Raw genomic sequence first — 18975 nt, 5'->3', positions numbered from 1 at the left:
TGGAGCTAGGTAATTTGCACTGGATAATTCACCAACTGCAGGAGGAAATTCCCAGTCTTAGAGGAAAGCACAGGACTCTGGAAGCTGGAGCATGCTGTCCTACAGCAACAAATCAGAAGTTGGGTATAGTCTTAACAACAGGTTGAGGGGATACAAAATTTGTGGCTGGGCTGGCACCTGTTGGCCAGGCAACAGGAAAGTGGGGAAGACCTGCAAAACCCACATCCTGTGAAGACAAAGGGTCAGCAGTCACAGGGTGTGGAATAATGCATCTCCTAATCATGCAGAAAGGCATCGCTCCAACACACAAGGTCGTTGACATCTTCCCTATCTCCTCTAGTCAGATCATCAGTTAATCAGAGGCTGCTTCAGACCTTCTTATCTGTTGCAAAAGCGAGACAAAGGATGCAGGGGATGGGTATGTAGTACATGGATCCATTTGCTCACATAAGAGGAATGGAAATACCTTTTGACAACTCTTTTATAGAAGTATTGTGCCTTGCAGGCCATAGGAAGACCTGCCCAAAACAGTTTGGTCCAGTGGGAGTGAACACACAGAGATTATTTTTGCTCCACTGAAGAGTGTTTATTTGTACCATACACACAACAAAGGCTTCAGTGACATGGGCTGCGGGGGGCTGAGTGAGGAGTAGGAAAGGGATATGCAGAGTGACTATGGGGGGCCAGCTACCAGCAAGATCTAAATGTTAACAGCTGTCTCATTGGCAACCTACAACTTGAGGCTACAGGCATACTTGGAGACCGACAACAGGTTACTCTAACTTCTCAAGCACAACACATATACCTCTCATTCTAAAGGGAAATCAAGGGTACCATCCATGACAGACTGCATGGATTTTCTAATAAGGACCCATAGGCATCCTTTCCAACCTGAGTTGCAGGTAAAAAGGTCTGTACCCTACAACAATAAATTAGCCACCACAAAATGTGTCATCTCATGACCTGGACAAAGGGAAGGTGGCACCTAAAAGAGCATCACATTGGGTGAATATATCTCTCCAGCACAGCGGAGTACTTTACTGAGAGGAACCGTAACGAAAATCATGCAGAGGACCATAACGGTGTCTTGACAGATGGCTCTCCTGTGAAAGAGAATACAGAGTCTGGCAGAAATCAAGAAATCATAAGCACGGCATTAGGTATAAGACTGTGGAAAGAGGTATCTTAGAAATGAATAGAGACCTATGCTTCCTCAAAATAGAGATATGTTTTCTGAATCATCACCATGTAGAATGATTGTTCGCTAAAAAACAAGTGGAGGAAACAAAGGCCAAGGGTGTATCTCAATTCTCCAGACTTTATCATGGTCAGGAAAATAAATCTCATTTTGCTTGTTCTATTGGTCTTTCTTTATTATGACCTTTAGAAACAATGAGAGAAAAATACCATCTCTGTTTTAGATTCACCCTCTCTTCAGGGCTGACAACTATTCCCACTTTTTAATGGTAAGGTCACACCTAATGGATGGCATGTACCCCTGTTTCATGGTTCTCCTATTTCCGGGGCTCTGCGTATAGTCATACAGGTCACATTTATACTGGTTTACATTAAGATGCAATGATAATGTATTTCACTGACTCAGAGAGGGAATCAGTTCTCACCAAATACCAACAGACCTGCTGTAGATCTGTAGACACCAAATGCAGGACACCAGAACCTACAGCTACAGAATCATCCAACTTAGGTGTGAATGACTGAATGATTAAAATCCTATTCAAAACACACAAATACCCCTAATGGTATCCTGGTGCTAATCCAGGTCACCCCAAAATCTGAAACATAACAGGATAGTTTACAATGAAATGCGGCTCTCATACAAGCATTAAATGTGATAATACTAAGGGGGAATACAGATACTCAAGGATTTAATCAGTTTAGGAGATCTTATAATTCATAAATTGTGTATTGACCTACGCAGCATGTTTTAAAAAAGACAAATCTATTTTAGTTAGATCCAGTTAATATCCTGATACTTGATTATAGTCTTTTATGATATGAAAGGCATGCAATGCAGAGCTTTCAGGATTGGAAAGCAGAAGGAACATTTCAACTGCATACGCACGTACGTTAGTATCTTTCTCATCTATAAACGTACTTTCTTTCCACTCAAGGCTTCATTCTGAACTAACTAAGCAGATGTTCTAAGGGCAAATCAAACACTTTTAGTGATAAAGGACATGAAGGATGAGTTCCCCTTTCCAAATCAAAAGAAAGTAAAGACTGGGCTGTGTCTAGATTTTGGATGCATGACAGTCGATCAGTGCCACAATTACCTAGCAGTGCTGCATTAACTACTCATATTTCTTTTTGGGCCACTAAGTGAATGCAATTTATGACTTATTTATGCTTGACACTGTAATTGTATGTGCTGAGTTGTCCAATGATGCTTTGGTATAGGAGGTTCTTGTGGATTGGAGGTGTGGTAAAGTAATGAGGCAAAATGTTTGAAAAACAAAAAAGACTTAAGAAAAATAAATTTCAAAAAAGAAAACTGAAAAAATATTGAACTCTGGCAAATTTACATAAACTGGGTTTGAACAGCACAGATTAAGTGTGCCAGAAATCAAAGTATTCCAGGCTGTGTGTTATGATGAGATGGACATTTTAAAGACACCAAGAAACACACAATTCATGTGCAGAGCTTTATTGATAGCAAAAAGAATTATGTTGAAAATTTGGAAGGACTCCTAATAAAGATGAATGATTTTCAGATATGTGTTTTCAAGCAGCCTTAGAAGCAACTAATAAAAGAGGTATTTTACATATTTCTGGAAGTTTCTCAGATGATTTTTTTTATTTATTTGTGGATTAATGATTGCCTAAGAGATATTGCTGACTGGCGTTATTACATTTATAGAAATTTTAACAAAGTTTTTCTAAAAGCATGTCTGGCAACAGCACCCAATTCTGTTTCAGTGTGATGGAGAAGTATCTGCAATCTTGTAGAATCCAACACAAAAAAAACTCAATTTACCATCCCAAGACCAATGGGGCAGTGCAAAGAATGAACAAAATGTTAAAGGAGAGCATCCAGTTAGCTAAAGCCAATAATTTGGACTAGAGGAAAGTGTTGCAAGAGGCATCAGAACATATTGCATGTCCCCTAATTTTTCCACGGGAAAATTACCTTTTAAAATATTCAATAGGAGAGTTCCTTGCACCAAAATGAGTCCAAGCTGATAATCGATTAAAAAAGAATGCGACGGATGGTGTGGATTAAAGGCAAGGATATAAAATAAAAAGGGAATACATATACAGGTTGAAAAACATCGTAGTCAGTTTGGGTAATTGGGTGAAAGAGAAAGCTCTAGTTGGTTGTGAGGAAGGGTCAACATTTACTAAACCTTTAAAGACAATCACATTGTTTAAAAATGTTGTGAAGATTAATGACGAGAGAATATGGAACAAGAGCCGGGTGGTAGTTGTGAGTCCTCCTGTTTCAGGTTGCTTACTGGAAGAGTGTGGATCTGTAGTTCACTCACATCAGCTATAAAATGGCAGTGCTACCGGAAGACTAATTAGCTAGCTGATCTTAGTAAAAGGCCTAAAGAATTTTCAAAGGATGCCTGTATCCTTTCTCTCCACTTCAGTGTCTAAGTCTCCTCCCTCCTGTTTCAGGAATGTCAGCAATCAAACCGCATTTGTAAAGTGCAACACTGTCACCCCTAGGGGTATTTGAGCATAGTGTCTCCGTCAAATAGCCAGGTTTTGAGTCTCTTTCTGTAGTCTGCCAGCAAAGGGCATGTACGGAGCTGGAGGGGAAGGTAGTTCCAGGTCTTGGTAGCAATGCAGGAGAAGGAGCGGCCACTGCTGCGGCTGCGGCGGATGAGGGAGGTGTGTGTGAGGGCATGTGAAAAGGAGCAGAGGTGTCTAGAGGGTTGGAGGAAGTTCAGCTGATGGTTGATGTAAGCAGGTCCTAGGTTGTAGATGGGTTTGTAGGAGTGTGTGAGGATCTTGAACTGGCATCTCTTCTGGATGGGGAGCCAGTGGAGGTCTCTCGGTGGGGGGCGATGTGGGTTCATTTGGGGAGGTCCAGGTTGAGTCTGGCTGCGGCGTTCTGTATGGTCTGGAGTATTCTGAGGAGCTGGGTGGAGATGCCGGCGTAGAGGGCTGTGCCAAGGTGAAGAGGATCTGAGTGACGGTCTTTCTGGTGTAGGTTGGGATCCATCAGAAGATTCTGCAGAGCATGCGAAGGGTGTGGAATCAGGAGGAGGCATCTGCGTTGACTTGTCATTTCATAGTCAGTTGACTGTCAAAGATGATGCCAAGATTGCATGCATGGTTGGTCGGTGTGGGTGTAGGTCCAAATTCTGCAGGCCACCAGCTGTCATCCTATGCAGAGGTGTTCTTACCGAAGATCAGTACTTCAGTTTTGTCGGAGTTGATCATGGCGTTGTAGAAGTTGGGTTTGGCATTGGAGGGTTCCTCAGTGAGTGAGAGGATCAGCTGAGTGTCTTCTGTGTAAGAGATTATGTTGAGTCCGTGGGATCTGATTACATCTGTGAGGTAGGTCATGCAGATGTTGAACAGGGTGGGGCTTGCGGATGATGCTTGTGGAACGCCGCATATGACGTCTTTGGGTGCCGAGGTGAAGGGAGGCAGTTGGATGCTTTTGTGTGCATCCTATAAGATAGGAGGAAATCCACTTGAGGGCATCTTGCTGTATGCCTATCTTGTAGAGTCTGTTTATGAGGGTGATGTTTGAGATGATTTTGAATGCCCCAGAGAGGTCAAGGTGGATCAGGGCCACAGCTTCTCCGCTTTCGAGTAGTGTTCTGATGTCCTGATTGTGAGGCGTCCAGTAGTTGGTTTTGTTCCAGGAATCCAGTGACCTGCTGGTTGATGGCTTTCTCGAGTACTTTGGCCGGGTAGGGGAGCAGGGAGATCGAACGATAATGTTTGAGATTGCTGGGGTCGGCGGAGACTTTCTTTAGAAGGGGGTCTGACGTCTGCGTGTTTCCATATGTCTGGGAAGGAGGTGTTAAGAATGCTGGTGGTGTTAAGAATGCTAGTGGTTGCGTGCTGATTGTGTTTGTTGCGAGATTGTGGATGTAGTGGGGGAAGGGGTCGGTGGGTACCCCGGAGTGAATGGAAGACATGATGGCTTATGTGGTCAGGGCGGAGAGCGGAGACCAGGTGGTAATGGTTTGGCTGATGTTCGCTGGTTGGTTGAGGTAATTGGGGTTGAGGGTGGCGGGTTGGAGGTTGAAATTGTTATAGATGTTGGTGATCTTGCTGTGGAAGTAGTCTGAGAGGGTGTCACAGAGTTTTTGGGAGGGGTGGGGTGTGTTCTCTATGGCTGTTGGGTTGGAGAATTCTTTGACTATTTTGAAGAGTTCCTTTGTGTGGTTGGTCACGGATTTGTTGCGGGTGAGTAATGGCTTCTTTCTTGGCTTCCTTGATGTGCCAGTGATATTTGCTGAGGGTTGTTTTGTAAACTGGTCTGTTGGTGGGGTTCTTGGTTGCAGGCTATCGTTTCTCCAGTTGGTGGTAGTTGCATCTGATAGGTTCCTTGAAGATGATGGCAATGCCTCTACCTTATTTGTTGGCGCGGTCTCAGCGTATCGTTTTCTAGCCTTCTGGAGTGGCGGTGGCATTGTCGGGGTTTCAGGAAGGGTTGAGCCACATTTCGGTGATGAAGGCAACGTCCATGGAGAGGGTGGTGATGGTGTCCAGATTTCCGTGGCATGTTTGCAGAGGAAGTGGGTGTTGAGCAGGATACAGTAGAGCGGTTGTGGGGTGTTCTTGGTCTTCTGGGCAGGAGTGGTGCAGGATCTTTCATAGGTTGCGTTGCAGGAGAAGTGGCAGTGTCAGCAGATGTAGGGTCCTTTGGTGGATCGTGGGAAGGAGGAGACGCAGCTATTGTTTGGACGTCCGGGGTCCAGGAGTTCCTTGGCGGTGTACTGTCGGGTGGCGGGAGGTCCAGGGGACCTGGCACTGGGTGTTGTCCAACCAGCGGTGCGATAACGGCATGCCCGCAGCACCCGTCTGCTGCGTGGCCATGCAGTGGCCTCCATTAGTGGTTCTGGTGGGTGGTCCTAGTGGGCCAGAGTGCCAGGCAAGGACCTGGATGGGCAGCACCGGGATAGGGGAGCAGGAAGCATAAGGACAGAGGGAGAAACAGCGCAAGGACAGTAGGCATTGCAGGGACTGGACAGCAGCCAGTGCAGGGAGAGCACCAGGGCCGCGGCAGGGGGAGCGGCAGAGCAGGGCCAACAGGTGGCGCAGGGACCGGGACAGCAGGCAGCACAGGGACTGCGTAGGGAGAGTGGCAGCGCAGAGGCAGGGGAAGCAGCAGCACAGGGACAGGGACAGCAGGCGGTGCTGGGACAGTAGGAGCACAGGGACAGAAGGCAGCACAGGAACAGCAGGTGACGCAGGGACAGCAGGCAGCGCATGAACTGGGACAGCAGGCAGTGCAAGGACAGTGCAGGGGGAGGGGCAGGGCAAGGACAGCAGACAGCACAGAACCCAGGAAGCAGACAGCGCAGGGATGGGGGGCAGGAACAGTACCTTAAGCTGGGTTCAGGTGACAGAAGGGTGGTCCGGCCCAGCCTCCTCGGGCTCTGGCATGCGCGAACAGGCCTGCCCTTGATCCAGGCTCCACCCGCGATGCGTGAGCCACAGGGGCTCATTATTCAGCACTGGGAGGCACAAAAATCCAAAAATCAGCTGGTTCCACCTCTGTGGCTGCTGGGAAGTGTAGCCTGGTTGTGGGAGGCTGTCACAGGTGCTCTCGAGCTCTGTGCAAGGGCAGCAACAAGAGTGGAGGACCCCTTCTGGAGGGAATGGCGGCAGGTGGCTTCCCACAAGGCAGTAAGGGGAACTTTATTCAAGTCGAGAGGCACATAAATCTGAAAAACAGCTAGTCCCACCTCCGGGGCTGCTATAAATGTAGTTCGGTAGTAGGTGGTTTCCAGAGGCACTCTCATGCGCAGTACAGAGGCAGCAACAGGAGGGGAGAACACCGTCTGAAGGTAAAAGCGGCAGGTGGCAATAAACTTCTACTGTCTGGGAAAACAGCCTCACCTCCATCTGGATCACACAGTCCTCTATTATTCTGGTTGATTCGTACATACAATGCATGTACCATACAGGCCACACACACAAAAATACCCACCACACACTTTTGATGTTAGCGCAAGGATTTGGGTCAGCATACAGAGGGAAACTGAACATGAGTTGGACAGAAGGCCCCACTCCATTAATACTGATAAAAAGGTATAGTCCCTAATATGGATTCATAAATTATAGGACGCTACCATCACTATTCTATGTGTAAACCTATGACAGAGACAGTAGTACTCTGTTAGTGCAATGAAGGCATGCTTGGTGTACTCTTCCAGGTTACAGGACAGGTCCAGGACCTCACATGTTTCAAGGAACAGGCCTACGATTCAAGATACGTTCAGTCGAGCACTCGGGGCAGGGAACACAACTGCATGCAATGCAATGGACACTCCTGTCACAACTGAAGGCATTATTATTAACTGCGGATGTTTAGATAATTTCATTATATATATAACATATACCCTACCGTAGCTACATTGCCGGCTACATCGCGTCATTCCATCCACTGCATGTCTTCTTGATGAAGCTTCATAATTGCTGCTCTGTCTTCCAATGTCGTCTCCCTTCTTGCATGGTAGTACTGCATTGGATCCCTTAGCTTCAGAACTCTTTCTACATTTCCCTATGTGTACAGTTAAAATAGCATTTGTGTCGTAAACACCACCAGGCCTTCTACCAAACCCATCCCCTAAGTCTCCGCCTGCTAGGAAATCCTCCTCATCCTCAGAAGTATTCTCATTGTCATTGGGCACGTCGGGTAGTTCCATCATTGAGGTAACAATAAAAGCAGGTTCTCCTTCACCGACCTGGTATCCTATGAAGAAGAAAAATAATCAGTCAACACAGGCTAACATTATGAACGTAAGATGCAAAATCAGTTATGTGACCCATCTTTTTTTTACATTTCTTTTCATATTTTCTTTCCGATTGTATAGACTGCTCAGTAACAGTGTATTAATTGTATTAATCACATTTTGCAATAATATAGATATCAAACATCTGTAAAGGGTACTAAGTTTAATAGATACTATAAAATAGAAAATAAATGCAAATTAAAACAATCCAATAAAAATACATTTTACATAAATAGCTTATACCAAAGTGCCTCACTGGAAGAAATGAGAAGTCAACTCATGTCACAACCAAAACTACCAGTTTCGACTCAAACAATAATAATATGTAATATAACAATAATTGGTCTTTGATATCGAGTTTTCTAGCCCAATTTTGCTTTTTCATAGTGCTGGAAATATGAGGAGTTATTCCGATCTATTTTATGGGTTTTCAATTGATAAAAATTGATAGGATAAAGGGCTCAGTCTGCCCTGCCTGGATCCAATCCTGCAGAGCACAGACAGACCAGTTAAAGAAATGGGCTTTCAAAGTCATGAGAAGTTACACATTATTTTACAGAGTACTAACATCTGAGTGTAGAAAATCCTACATGATTTCACAATCTGGGTAAATAACTAAGAAAGAGATTGTGTGAACACCCCCATATTTTAAGTCAAAGAGCATGAACCCCCATGGAAATGCTTGAACCTTCAGGACCAACCAATTTAGGTGCTATGTATTAGTAGAATCCAGCAAAGAAATGACAAGACCTTCTAGAAAACTCTAAATTTGCCTAGAAATGTTGCGTATGGGACAGCACATAACATTATGATTTAATTTCCATGGAACAAATAGCGAATGGCTCCTACGATTTACTTGAGGCAGGTAAAGGTTCTAGAATAAATATTTAGTAGGTCCAATGGTCAGCCTTCACTCCCAGATCTGACTGACAAACTCTAGTCCCTCAAACCCACTTTTTAGAAGATGATGTCTTAACATCATCTTTCATCAAATATCTCTCTGAGAATTCTCTCTTATCTCTACATACCATTGTTAATGCTGCCCTCACTCAAGTCGTCTTACCAGAAGCTCTCAAGACTGGCAAGATCCTCTCACTCCTAAAGAAACCTACACTCGACCCTGATGAACGAGTTACTTAACTTCAGTAACAATATATCTGTAAGAAACATAGGTTAGTTATAGATTTCTTACCTTAGAATTACCCCCAGACGTCAGACTGGATGCGGAAAGTTTTTCGTCAGCAGTACCCCTGCGCGTCGGTAGGTGGCGGTGGTCAACACCGCAACACCGCGTACGTCGTAGGGGTCGCCATCGAGGAAGTTACTTAGACGCCGCCCTCGCGCTGACATCAGTTCTGTACACGACTTTCCGCGCCAGTAACGCAGAGCCATGCAAGACACTGACCACTGGTGCACAAAACTAGGGCCCTGAAAGGATGACCTTAACCCTAGAAATCAGTTCACAGAACGGGGAGGACAGGTGGGGCGGTAAGGAATCTATAACTAACCTTTGTTTCTTACAGATATATCGTTACCAAAGGTAAGTAACTTGTTCATCTGAAAGAAACAGTTAGTTATAGATTCATTACCTTAGAATAGATACCCCAGCAATACCAATGCCGGAGGTGGGTCTGCAAATTAAGTTCACACCAGAAAGTCCTGGAGAACTGAACGGCCAAAGAAGCCGTCTCTTTGGACTTGGCTGTCCAGGCAGTAGTGCTTGGTAAACGTGTGCAGTGATGCCCACGTAGCTGCCTGACAGATGTCATTTAGGGGGACTCCCAGTCCCAAAGCAGTAGTAGCTGCCGTTGGCCTGGTGGAATGGGCACGCAGCCCCACAGGAGGTTCTTTGCCAAAGAATAGCAGGCCTTGATGCACAGACCGACCCACCTGGAGATGGTTCGTTCGTGCACGGCTTGACCTTCCTTAGCGCCACGTAACCAACAAAGAACTGGTCGTCCACCCGGAATTGTTTGGTGCGATCCAAATAAAAGGAGAGCGCACGTTTTGGATCCAGACGGTGGAGCCTCTCTTCCGCTTTTGAAGGATGCAGAGGCGGAAAGAAGGTGGGCAAAGTGATGGTTTGGCCGATATGAAAAGAAGTGACCACCGTTGGAAGAAAGAAAGGACGACCTTGTCCGGGTGAACAGCCAGAAAAGGAGGCTTGGAAGACAGAGCGTGTAGCTCACTCACCCTGCGCGCAGAGGTGATGGCCATCAAAAAAGCAGTTTTCAGAGTGAGGAGTCTGAGAGGACAGTTATGTAGTGGCTCAAAGGGAACGCACATCAGAAAAGTAAGAACCAAGTTCAAGTCCCACTGAGGTATTACAAAGGGAACAGGAGGAAAAAGGTGAGTAATGCCTTTGAGAAATCTATTCACAACAGGGGACTTGAAAAGATAAGGCTGATCAGGAAGTCTGAGGAAGGCTGAAATGTCCGAGAGGAAGCCCTTAAGAGTGCCCAGAGCAGAGCCAAGCTGGGGAAAAGACCGGAAGAACAAGAGAACCTCAGAAAGAGGGGCAGAAAGGAGATCCACAGCCTTTGCTGTGCACCATGCCACAAATGTATTCCATCTGCAGGCATATACCGTCTTAGTGGAGGGACGCCTGGCTGCCAAGATTACATCACAGACTTTTTGGAGGCAAGTCAAATGACATCAACTGCCGCCGCTCAATCGCCCGAAAGGAGGTGGAGGCTGGACAGGTTCAGGTGGAGGACCGTCCCCTGCTGCTGCGACAGAAGATCCTCCCGAAGAGGCAGTCGGATCAGAGGATCGAGGGCCATGTTGAGCAGCTCGAGATACCAGACTCTTTGTGCCCAATCCGGAGCCACAAGAATGACTTGGGGCCCGGTTGTGCTTGATCTTCTTCAGCACTCTGGGCAGAAGTGGTATAGGCGGAAAGGCGTATAGAAGACCGCAACTCCACTAGCGAAGAAAAGCACCGCCTAGCGAGTGCCGCCTTGGAAATTCCAACGCGCAGAATGGCTGACATTGCGAGTTCTCTTCGGTGGCGAATAGATCTACCCAAGGCTCTCCCCACTGTCGAAAGAGACCTTGCACCACCTCCGAGTGAAGACGCCATTCATGATCCATCATGAACCTGCGGCTGAGTTTGTCCGCCCTGGCGTTCAGTAAACCTGCCAGGTGTTGAACCAGCAGGGATATGCCCTGAGTTCCACCCATGTCCAGAGATGGAGGGCTTCTTGACATAGGGTCCACGACCCCACCCCGCCTTGTTTGTTGCAGTACCACATGGCGGTGGTGCTGTCCGTGAACACCTGCACTACTCTTCCCCGGACAGAGGGAAGTAATGCTTTTAGAAGCTCCAGAAGTTTGATGTGGAGTGCCCTCCGAGATCTGGACACAATAGGACAGATTCCACTGATGCTGCGCCCACTGGAACTTCAGGTCTCACTGCAGAGCCTGCATATGCCACCTGGCATGATCGACCAGCAGGATGCAGGAGACCATGAGGCCCAGCAGCCTCCGGGTCATCCTGACCGAAACCCGGGATAGAGAATGAACGATCGGAATAATAGCACGAATATCCCGGGTTCGGGAGGATAAACCTGAAACTGCGTCGTGCCCAGAACCGCTCCGATGAAGAGGAGCTTCTGAGAGGGGGTCAGGTGTGACTTCGGCACGTTGATGGAGAACCCCAGCGAATGCAGGACATCAGCCGTAGTCTGGAGGTGGGAGACTGCCTGGGGCGAGCCCGCCTTCAACAACCAGTCGTCGAGATAGGGGAAGACTGGAACCCCTGATCTGCGAAGATGAGCTGCGACCACCGCCATCACTTTCGTGAACACCCGAGGGGCGCTGGTAAGGCCAAAGGGGAGCACGGTAAACTGAAAGTGCTCGTGGTCTACCGTGAACCGCAGGTAACGCCGGTGGGCCGGCAGAACAGGGATGTGAAAATAAGCGTCCTGCAAGTCCAACGCTACTATCCAGTCTCCAGGGTCGAGGGCAGACAAGACCTGAGCCAGGGTCAAAATTTTGAACTTCTCCTTCCGGATGAAGCGGTTGCCGTCCCTGAGACCCAAGATAGAACGCAGGCACTTGTCCTTCTTGGGCACCAGAAAGTAGTGGGAATAGCAACCACGACCTACTTCTGGGACAGGAAAGCGCTTGAAGGCTCCCTTAGCAAAGAGAGCCGTAACTTCCTGTTGGAGAAGGACCAGATGATCTCCCGACATGCAATGGTACTGGGGTGGCATGGCTGGAGGGATAGTCTCGAAGGGGAGGGAGTAGCCCCTTTGGACTATCTGGACTATCTGCAAAACCCACCTGTCTGACGTGATGGTGCGCCGGTGGGGGGGGGTGATAGCGAATCCTGCGGCCCACTGGTGTTTGATGGGCCTGAAAGGTCGGACTAGGAAGGTTTGGAGGCCGCTGCAGAGGGGGCGGTGGTGGACTGGCCCGCCCGCTGGCCCTCAGAACCACATCGGTGGTTCCCATGTCCCTGGCCGCGCTGAGGTTGAACAGCTTATGCTGGCCTGTGGCTCTGAAAGGAACGTGTTGGGGCACCCCTTCCGTAGCCACGAAAGGGGCGAAAGGCAGACCGTGCAGGGAGAGTGGTGGAGAGGCCCAAGGACTTGGCCGTAGCCCGAGAGCCCTTGAAGTGCTCTGGCGCACTGTCTACCTTCTCGCCGAACAGACGATGGCCATCAAAGGGCATGTCCATCAACGTGTTCTGGACATCCCCAGAAAAGCCATTCGTCCTCAACCAGGCGTGACGGCGAAGCGCCACCGACGTTGAAATGGTCCTACTCAGTGAGTCGGCAGTGTCCAGTCCACAGCGGATGGCGAACTTTGCTGCGTCTCACTCCCCTTGGCAACATCACGGGAGAGCAGGGCCCGGGCCTTCTATGGCCCAAGAGGCATGCTGTGTTCACCGACCGCAGCCCTAAGCTGGAGGAAGGCAACAACTTCTTCCCAAACTGATCCAGCTTCTTGGATTCCCTGTCCGCTGGTGCGGTAGGGAATGCCCTTTGGGACGCTGAGTCTTGGACTACCAAGCTCTCGGGGAGGGGTGTTGGGAAAGGAAAGTGGGGTCTCCCGGAGCCAGGCGGTGGCATCGGGCAACCATCCTATCCACAGGAGCCCCTGTGGTGGGCCTGGAGCAGGTGCCCAAAAGGATGTCCGAAGGGCTTCATTAAACTGCAGCAAGGACTCAGAAGAGCTCGCTGCCGGTTGAAGCACCTCTGTCAGGAGGTTAATCCTGACTTCCACAATATGTAGCTCGAGGTGTAGGGCCTCGGCCGCCCTACGCAACACCACTGCGTAAGACGCTCCTTCCTCCGTTGCCACAATAGGAGGAGACAACATGCCAAGGTCTGGTGAGGTGTCTGGACCACTGGCATCCCCAGGTCCTCCCTCCAGTCCTGATCGTATTCCAGCTGATTAGTGAGAGGGTCCTACCCCTCCCAGTCTTCCTCACCCTCCTCTGGCTGCCAAACTGGCTGAAAATGGCCAAGGTGGAATGCAGCCACAAAAGTACCCATCGGCGCAGGATGCGGCGTCGGTCGCTGTCGGTCTGGCTCCGTATCCACATCGGGGTGGAAGCCGGGGTCGATGCCGACTGGAAGTGTTACGAGGTCGACCGGCACCGATCCGGATCCAGGCCTGGATCCAAGGGGGCCCTGCGGAGCCGTGGCCGGAGCCAACGGTGTCGGAGGCCTAGGGTCCCCAGCCGAGTCCGCAGGGCCCAAAGGTGCACCGGCGGAGTCGGGCTGCCCAAAGGTGGCATGTATCGCTTCGTAGAACTGAAGAAGCTGGGCAGGGCAGGCCTGAGTCGACCCTGAAGGCTCTGCACGCAGATCAACGGGAGTAGCACCACCTGCACCCTTCTTCGCGTCGGTCGACGGACGAGGGGAAGTCGAAGAGCGACGATGCTTCTTTGACTTCTTCTTGTGCTTCGACTTACCTGACCCTGATGCGAAGACTTAGATGAGGAGTGATGATGGCTCCGCAATAGGTCCCTCGACCTCCCAAGCGACCGGGACCTTGAACGATGCGAAGCCGACTGCCGGGCCTCGAGTAGCTTTCGGGACAGCTCGTGCAAAGACTTCAGGGCCATGGTTCGGCAGTCAGAGCACGACTTGGGGTTGTGGTCACGCTCCAGGCAGTAGAGACGCACGCAGTGCAGATCCGTCACCGACATCAGTCGAGAACAGGAACCGCAGGCCTTGAAACCGGGCATCCCTCATGCACCAGGAGTCGATGTAAGACTTGAAAAGAAGTCAACAAAAGTCGCAAAAGTCAGTCAAAAAGTGACTGGAGGTACCGCTCTCCCCGGATCTGCGCTTGCTGGTGCAGAAAAAGAAAGAACTGACGTCAGCGCGTGAGGGCGGCATCTAAGTAACTACCTCAACGTCATCCCGGCGACCACGACGCCGAAGACGGACTCGTGGTCGATCGACGCCACCTACAGACGTGCAGGGGTACTGCTGACGAAAAACTTTCCGGACCCAGTCTGTCGCTTTGGGGTAATTCTAAGGAAAGGAATCTATAACTAACTGTTTCTTTCAGATAACCTAGCAAACAACTGGCCCATCATTCACCTACCCATTAATTGGCAAGACCATTGAAGAAGCACTCCATGTTCAACTCCAATATCACATCAAGCTAACCATCCCCTGCATGACTACCAGTCTGGCTTCAGATCACACTGCAGCACAAAGACCACCACCTTACACATATACATCATGGATCATGCCCTCTTTAAGCACAGATGAAAATTACCCCTTCCTCTTGATAATACTCGACCTGTCAGCTGCTTTTAACACCACCGACCATCCCACCCTCAAAAGCGCACTCGAGTCGTGAAGGGGATTCACTGGCTATGTCATTCACAGGTTCGCCTTCTATCTTTCCAACCGACACCAGTTTGTTCACATGGGCACCTTCAGGCCACAAAAGATTTCTATCACATGTGGAGTACTCCAGGGTTGCAAACTGTCTCTTGTCATCTTCAACATTTACATGGAGTTACTTAGTGCTCTACTCCCAGATAACTGCATAAATTATCTCCAATATGCCTATGATATACAACTCTACTTGAAAGTCTCTTCTGCTTCTGATATCCAATGCCTCAAACACTGCTTGCGTTCATCCAGATGTGGATGTTCAACGACTACCTGAAGCTCAACCCAACCAAGAAAGAATTCCTATTAATTGCCATATATAGTACAAACATGGCTCAATGACACAAACCTAAACGGCTTCGAACCCAACCCCTCACCAAATGCCAAATCACTTGGATTCCCCCCGGACACCGACCCCTCTGTCAAGGAAAAAGCAAAGATGGCCTGCTATCACCTCTCTCTTCAAAATGAAGTCAAAATATTTCCATCAGAAATTAACTTCAGAACTGCTGTTCAAGCCCTTGTACTCTCGCATCTGGATGGAGATAAAGCCCTACAGTATGGCCTCCCAGACTCCATACTGGCACCCCTAGGGCATTCTACACGCCATGCAGGGTCTAGAATAACATCCACGGATCTATCAGGACCGCCCCAACACTGCTCCTAATTAGTAAAGAGTTGAAGACTCACTTCTCTAAAGAACACTACATAAGAGTGCATTGACCGTCCACAACTAAGTTTCCTCTCCTACTCTTACTTTTTTAAATTAATCTTAAAGAGCATATAAGCAGTGACTTCATTTCAACAGGGCAGATATGACTGCAACAAAGTTGATAAATCTGTTTATTTTATCCCCCCCCCCCCCAACAAGTACCATAAGCTACACCCACACATCAAACCCAAGCATAATATTTCATCTTGACCCTCATTTCACCATCTAAACCTCCCATTGTCTACTTTCAATAAATAGCTCCACCTTTGCTCAAACTTTCATATTTAGTAAGTGGCTTATGTACTCGGCTGCTAGCGACCTGAACTTGCAGAGTGTTCGCAAAATGCATAAACTAGCAAATACAGACAAATTAGCAATTGTGTTTTTTACCTTGAACAACCATTAAGAACATAACCTGGTAATGGAGATCCCCCAAACTTGGGTATGGCCAGAACTCTGAACAAGTGAGGACCTCTCATGTAGTCTTAATAATCAACCAATTTGGATTGAAACTTTAAATTGGAAAATATTTCCTATTCAAAATATAAACTAGGAGTCTGATTCTAACATGATGCGTAGGAATGTTAAATAAAAAAGCTGATAATGAATTTGCTGTTGTTTCTGTATAAGAAATATATGACGATAATGAAAACTGTGCAGTTACTTTATCAAGACCTAAGATTGTATGGTCCCTAATCAACAGACTTGTGATTTGCTAAAAAAAATGTAAGTCCCCATGATCTTGTTTGCTGTTGAATAGAGGCACCAAAGACTGGAAATTGAAAACTAGATTCACAGGATCTAGACAGTATTCAAGAGCTTGATGAAGATAAAAGTCTATGTGAACATTCAATTTAATGACTTGTGAGGTCTCAAAAATACCAAAGAAGATTAAACAAAAAAAACTACCATTCCTTCTCAAGTCATACCACAAATTGGCCACAACTTACCATATTTATCAGTTAAACGTACTAGATGCGTAATACAATCAGTTGAATTTATGCACTTGGTCGTACAAACATACTGGCTGTATGTTCTTTTTAGTACAGGTGCTGTGATCTTATTTTCACTTTGCACAGACTAGTCCTGCTATGGTTTATCATGGATGCTGTCAAAAAATGTTACGCTTATCCTACTACTCACTAAAAGATATGTTGTGATTGCCTGATGTCAGGGCCTGCTAACAGCCATAAAATCATGGCACAAGGATGCTACATACTTAGCCCTACTAATTGAGTTCTGTCATATCTATAGAAATGCATCCTCCAGAGCATATCACAGAAAGGTCTTAAGTGCCAAAGCTTTATGTGATACATAAAATTGGCTACAAACCTTCATTTTCTTACTGCTTCAGGTGCTCACACTAGCACATACATATTTATATCATTTTTCAATGTTACTCATGTCTTGGAATCCATTGTGACTCTATGACATGCATTATTGTGCTGAATTCGTTCTCTGTGAATTGAGGGGCTAATAGATTATTAGGTATATCTGTCACTACTCTTTTTGAATGAACATTTTAAATAACGTTTTAGAAACATGCGAATAAGAATTCTTTTATCCTTATTTTTTCTATACCATAGATGTTATCCTAGAGGTTATTAGAGCACTTTAAGCAGATTGTAAAAGTAGTTAACAGTTCTTTCCTTAATAGGTTACAGGAGTATGAACACAAACATTCATGTGTACTCTGAACTGGAATTTACATTTCATTTTGTGATTATTCTAATTGGCAATGATTAAGTTATCTTATGAGATGAGAATAGAAAATAAATAGTTGGGTGATAGTCCAAGTCTATGTTTACAGGCTTTATACAAAAAAGGTTAATAGGAGTTGACGGTGAAGGACAGAGAGTCAGACTTGTCATTATCAGTAGGCAGAGATAACTGAGAGGGGGAAAAAAGAGAATGTGTTACCAGGAAATTCCTAGAAATAAGGTAGAGTAGTATCTTGTGTTTTCCTATTTCCTGTAGGTGTGTAGTATTCCGCAGAAACTAAGAGGAGGGGCAGCTGGGGGTAGGACTGAGCACTGACAGGCCCCAGCTGCCACTGCTGTAGCCTAAAGGCCTATCATGCAATAAAGAACTTACCTCTTACTTAAATGGCGCCAGACACTTGTATGAAGACCCTAACATCCAACTACATTTTGGTGATAAGGATGGTATTCTGGGGAGCATCGTGTTTCTCAGGTTGTTGTTGGGTGAATGTGTGAGCTTGATGTGATTGAGTGATTGCGAACGATTGTCTCTGCACTTTATATGAAAAGGAAATAGCTGTTCTTGGTTTTGTTGTGCGTAACAAACAGAGTTGTGTAGTATCCTATATGTCCCCATGTCTTGTATGTCTAAGAATACTGAGATTGCATGGTGTAACAGAATATGGAAACTACTCAGCTCCGCTCCTTCTATTTCAGAAAACCAACAAAATAGAAGCTTAAACTGTGGTCTCTGTATTAATAAATTGTATTAATTTGTGTTCTGCTGCTGAAGACATTCTTGGAACAATTCAAGGTCCTTGGCTCAAAACATTTCATAAGAGTCACCACTTGAAATGACCTTTGTAACGTTGCATTCTTTAATATAAATGTAATGTTATTTTCCTAACTTGCTGTGCACAAGCTAAGCATGTGGGTGTGTTTTTTCAGAAAATCCTTTCAATTCAAATGTATGTGAATTTGTTAAATAATAAATAACAGTTTGCTAGCTTACTTCCAATGGAACAAAAGTAATAGTTTGCAAAATGATGTCAGTTGTTATGAATGTGCAGAAGAAACTCACTGTGTAATGTTTCTTTTCATGTTTATTTCCATTGGGTTGTTAGATCATGTATCAGGTTAACCAATCACACTCTTTTGGAGTGGGTGCTGTTTTTAGTAATTGCAAACTAATAACTTGATTGGTTGATATGCAGGAGAACTCATTGTGAAATGTTTAATTTCATGTTTTTTTCCCCTTTGGTGGTAAGATCATGTATTAGGTTAACTAATCACACTAATTTGGAAAGAGGTAATGTATTTAGTGATTCCAAACGAATAACTTGATTGGTTGCTGTGAACAGTCCATACACGCAATGGTATTTTATAAATGTTGTGTGTTTCCATTGCCTGAAAACCATATAAAAGATTATGGACCAGATGTATGTAGATAGCATTGTGGGATTCCCTAATCGCGAATCTCAAGGATTCGCAATTAGGAAATCACAAAATGCAAAGCATGAAGGTGTATAGTACACCTTTTGCGATTCCTAGGGGGTCGCAAATGACCTACCTACCTCATGAATATTAATGAGGTAGGTCGCAATTTGCGACCCCCTAGGAATCGCAAAAATCACAGGGATGGTGGCCTGCTGAAATAGCAGACCACCATGTCCATGATTGCTTTTCGATACAGATAGAGTTCTGAATGACAAACAGACAACGTGGCAGCAGGACCATCAGGGTCAATGCCA

At 46.5% G+C, this 18975-nt stretch overlaps 1 protein-coding gene across 2 annotated transcripts in view; it reads right to left on the bottom strand.

Annotated features, from left to right (window-relative positions):
* CCDC125 (coiled-coil domain containing 125) overlaps window positions 1-18975 on the bottom strand; it is a 413732-nt gene that overhangs the window by 253394 nt on the left and 141363 nt on the right. For both annotated transcript variants that reach the window (XM_085632389.1, XM_085632387.1), the window contains exon 2: window positions 7559-7906. In XM_085632389.1, coding sequence (XP_085488515.1) covers window positions 7559-7862 — 304 coding nt within the window. In that variant the 5' untranslated portion in view covers window positions 7863-7906. The remainder of the gene's footprint in view (window positions 1-7558; window positions 7907-18975) is intronic.

Source organism: Triturus cristatus, chromosome 2_1, assembly GCF_964204655.1.
Source record: "Triturus cristatus chromosome 2_1, aTriCri1.1, whole genome shotgun sequence".
Lineage (NCBI taxonomy): Eukaryota > Metazoa > Chordata > Amphibia > Caudata > Salamandridae > Triturus > Triturus cristatus.
Note: the sequence above shows the minus strand (reverse complement) of the source record. Positions and strands in the feature narration are given on the sequence as shown.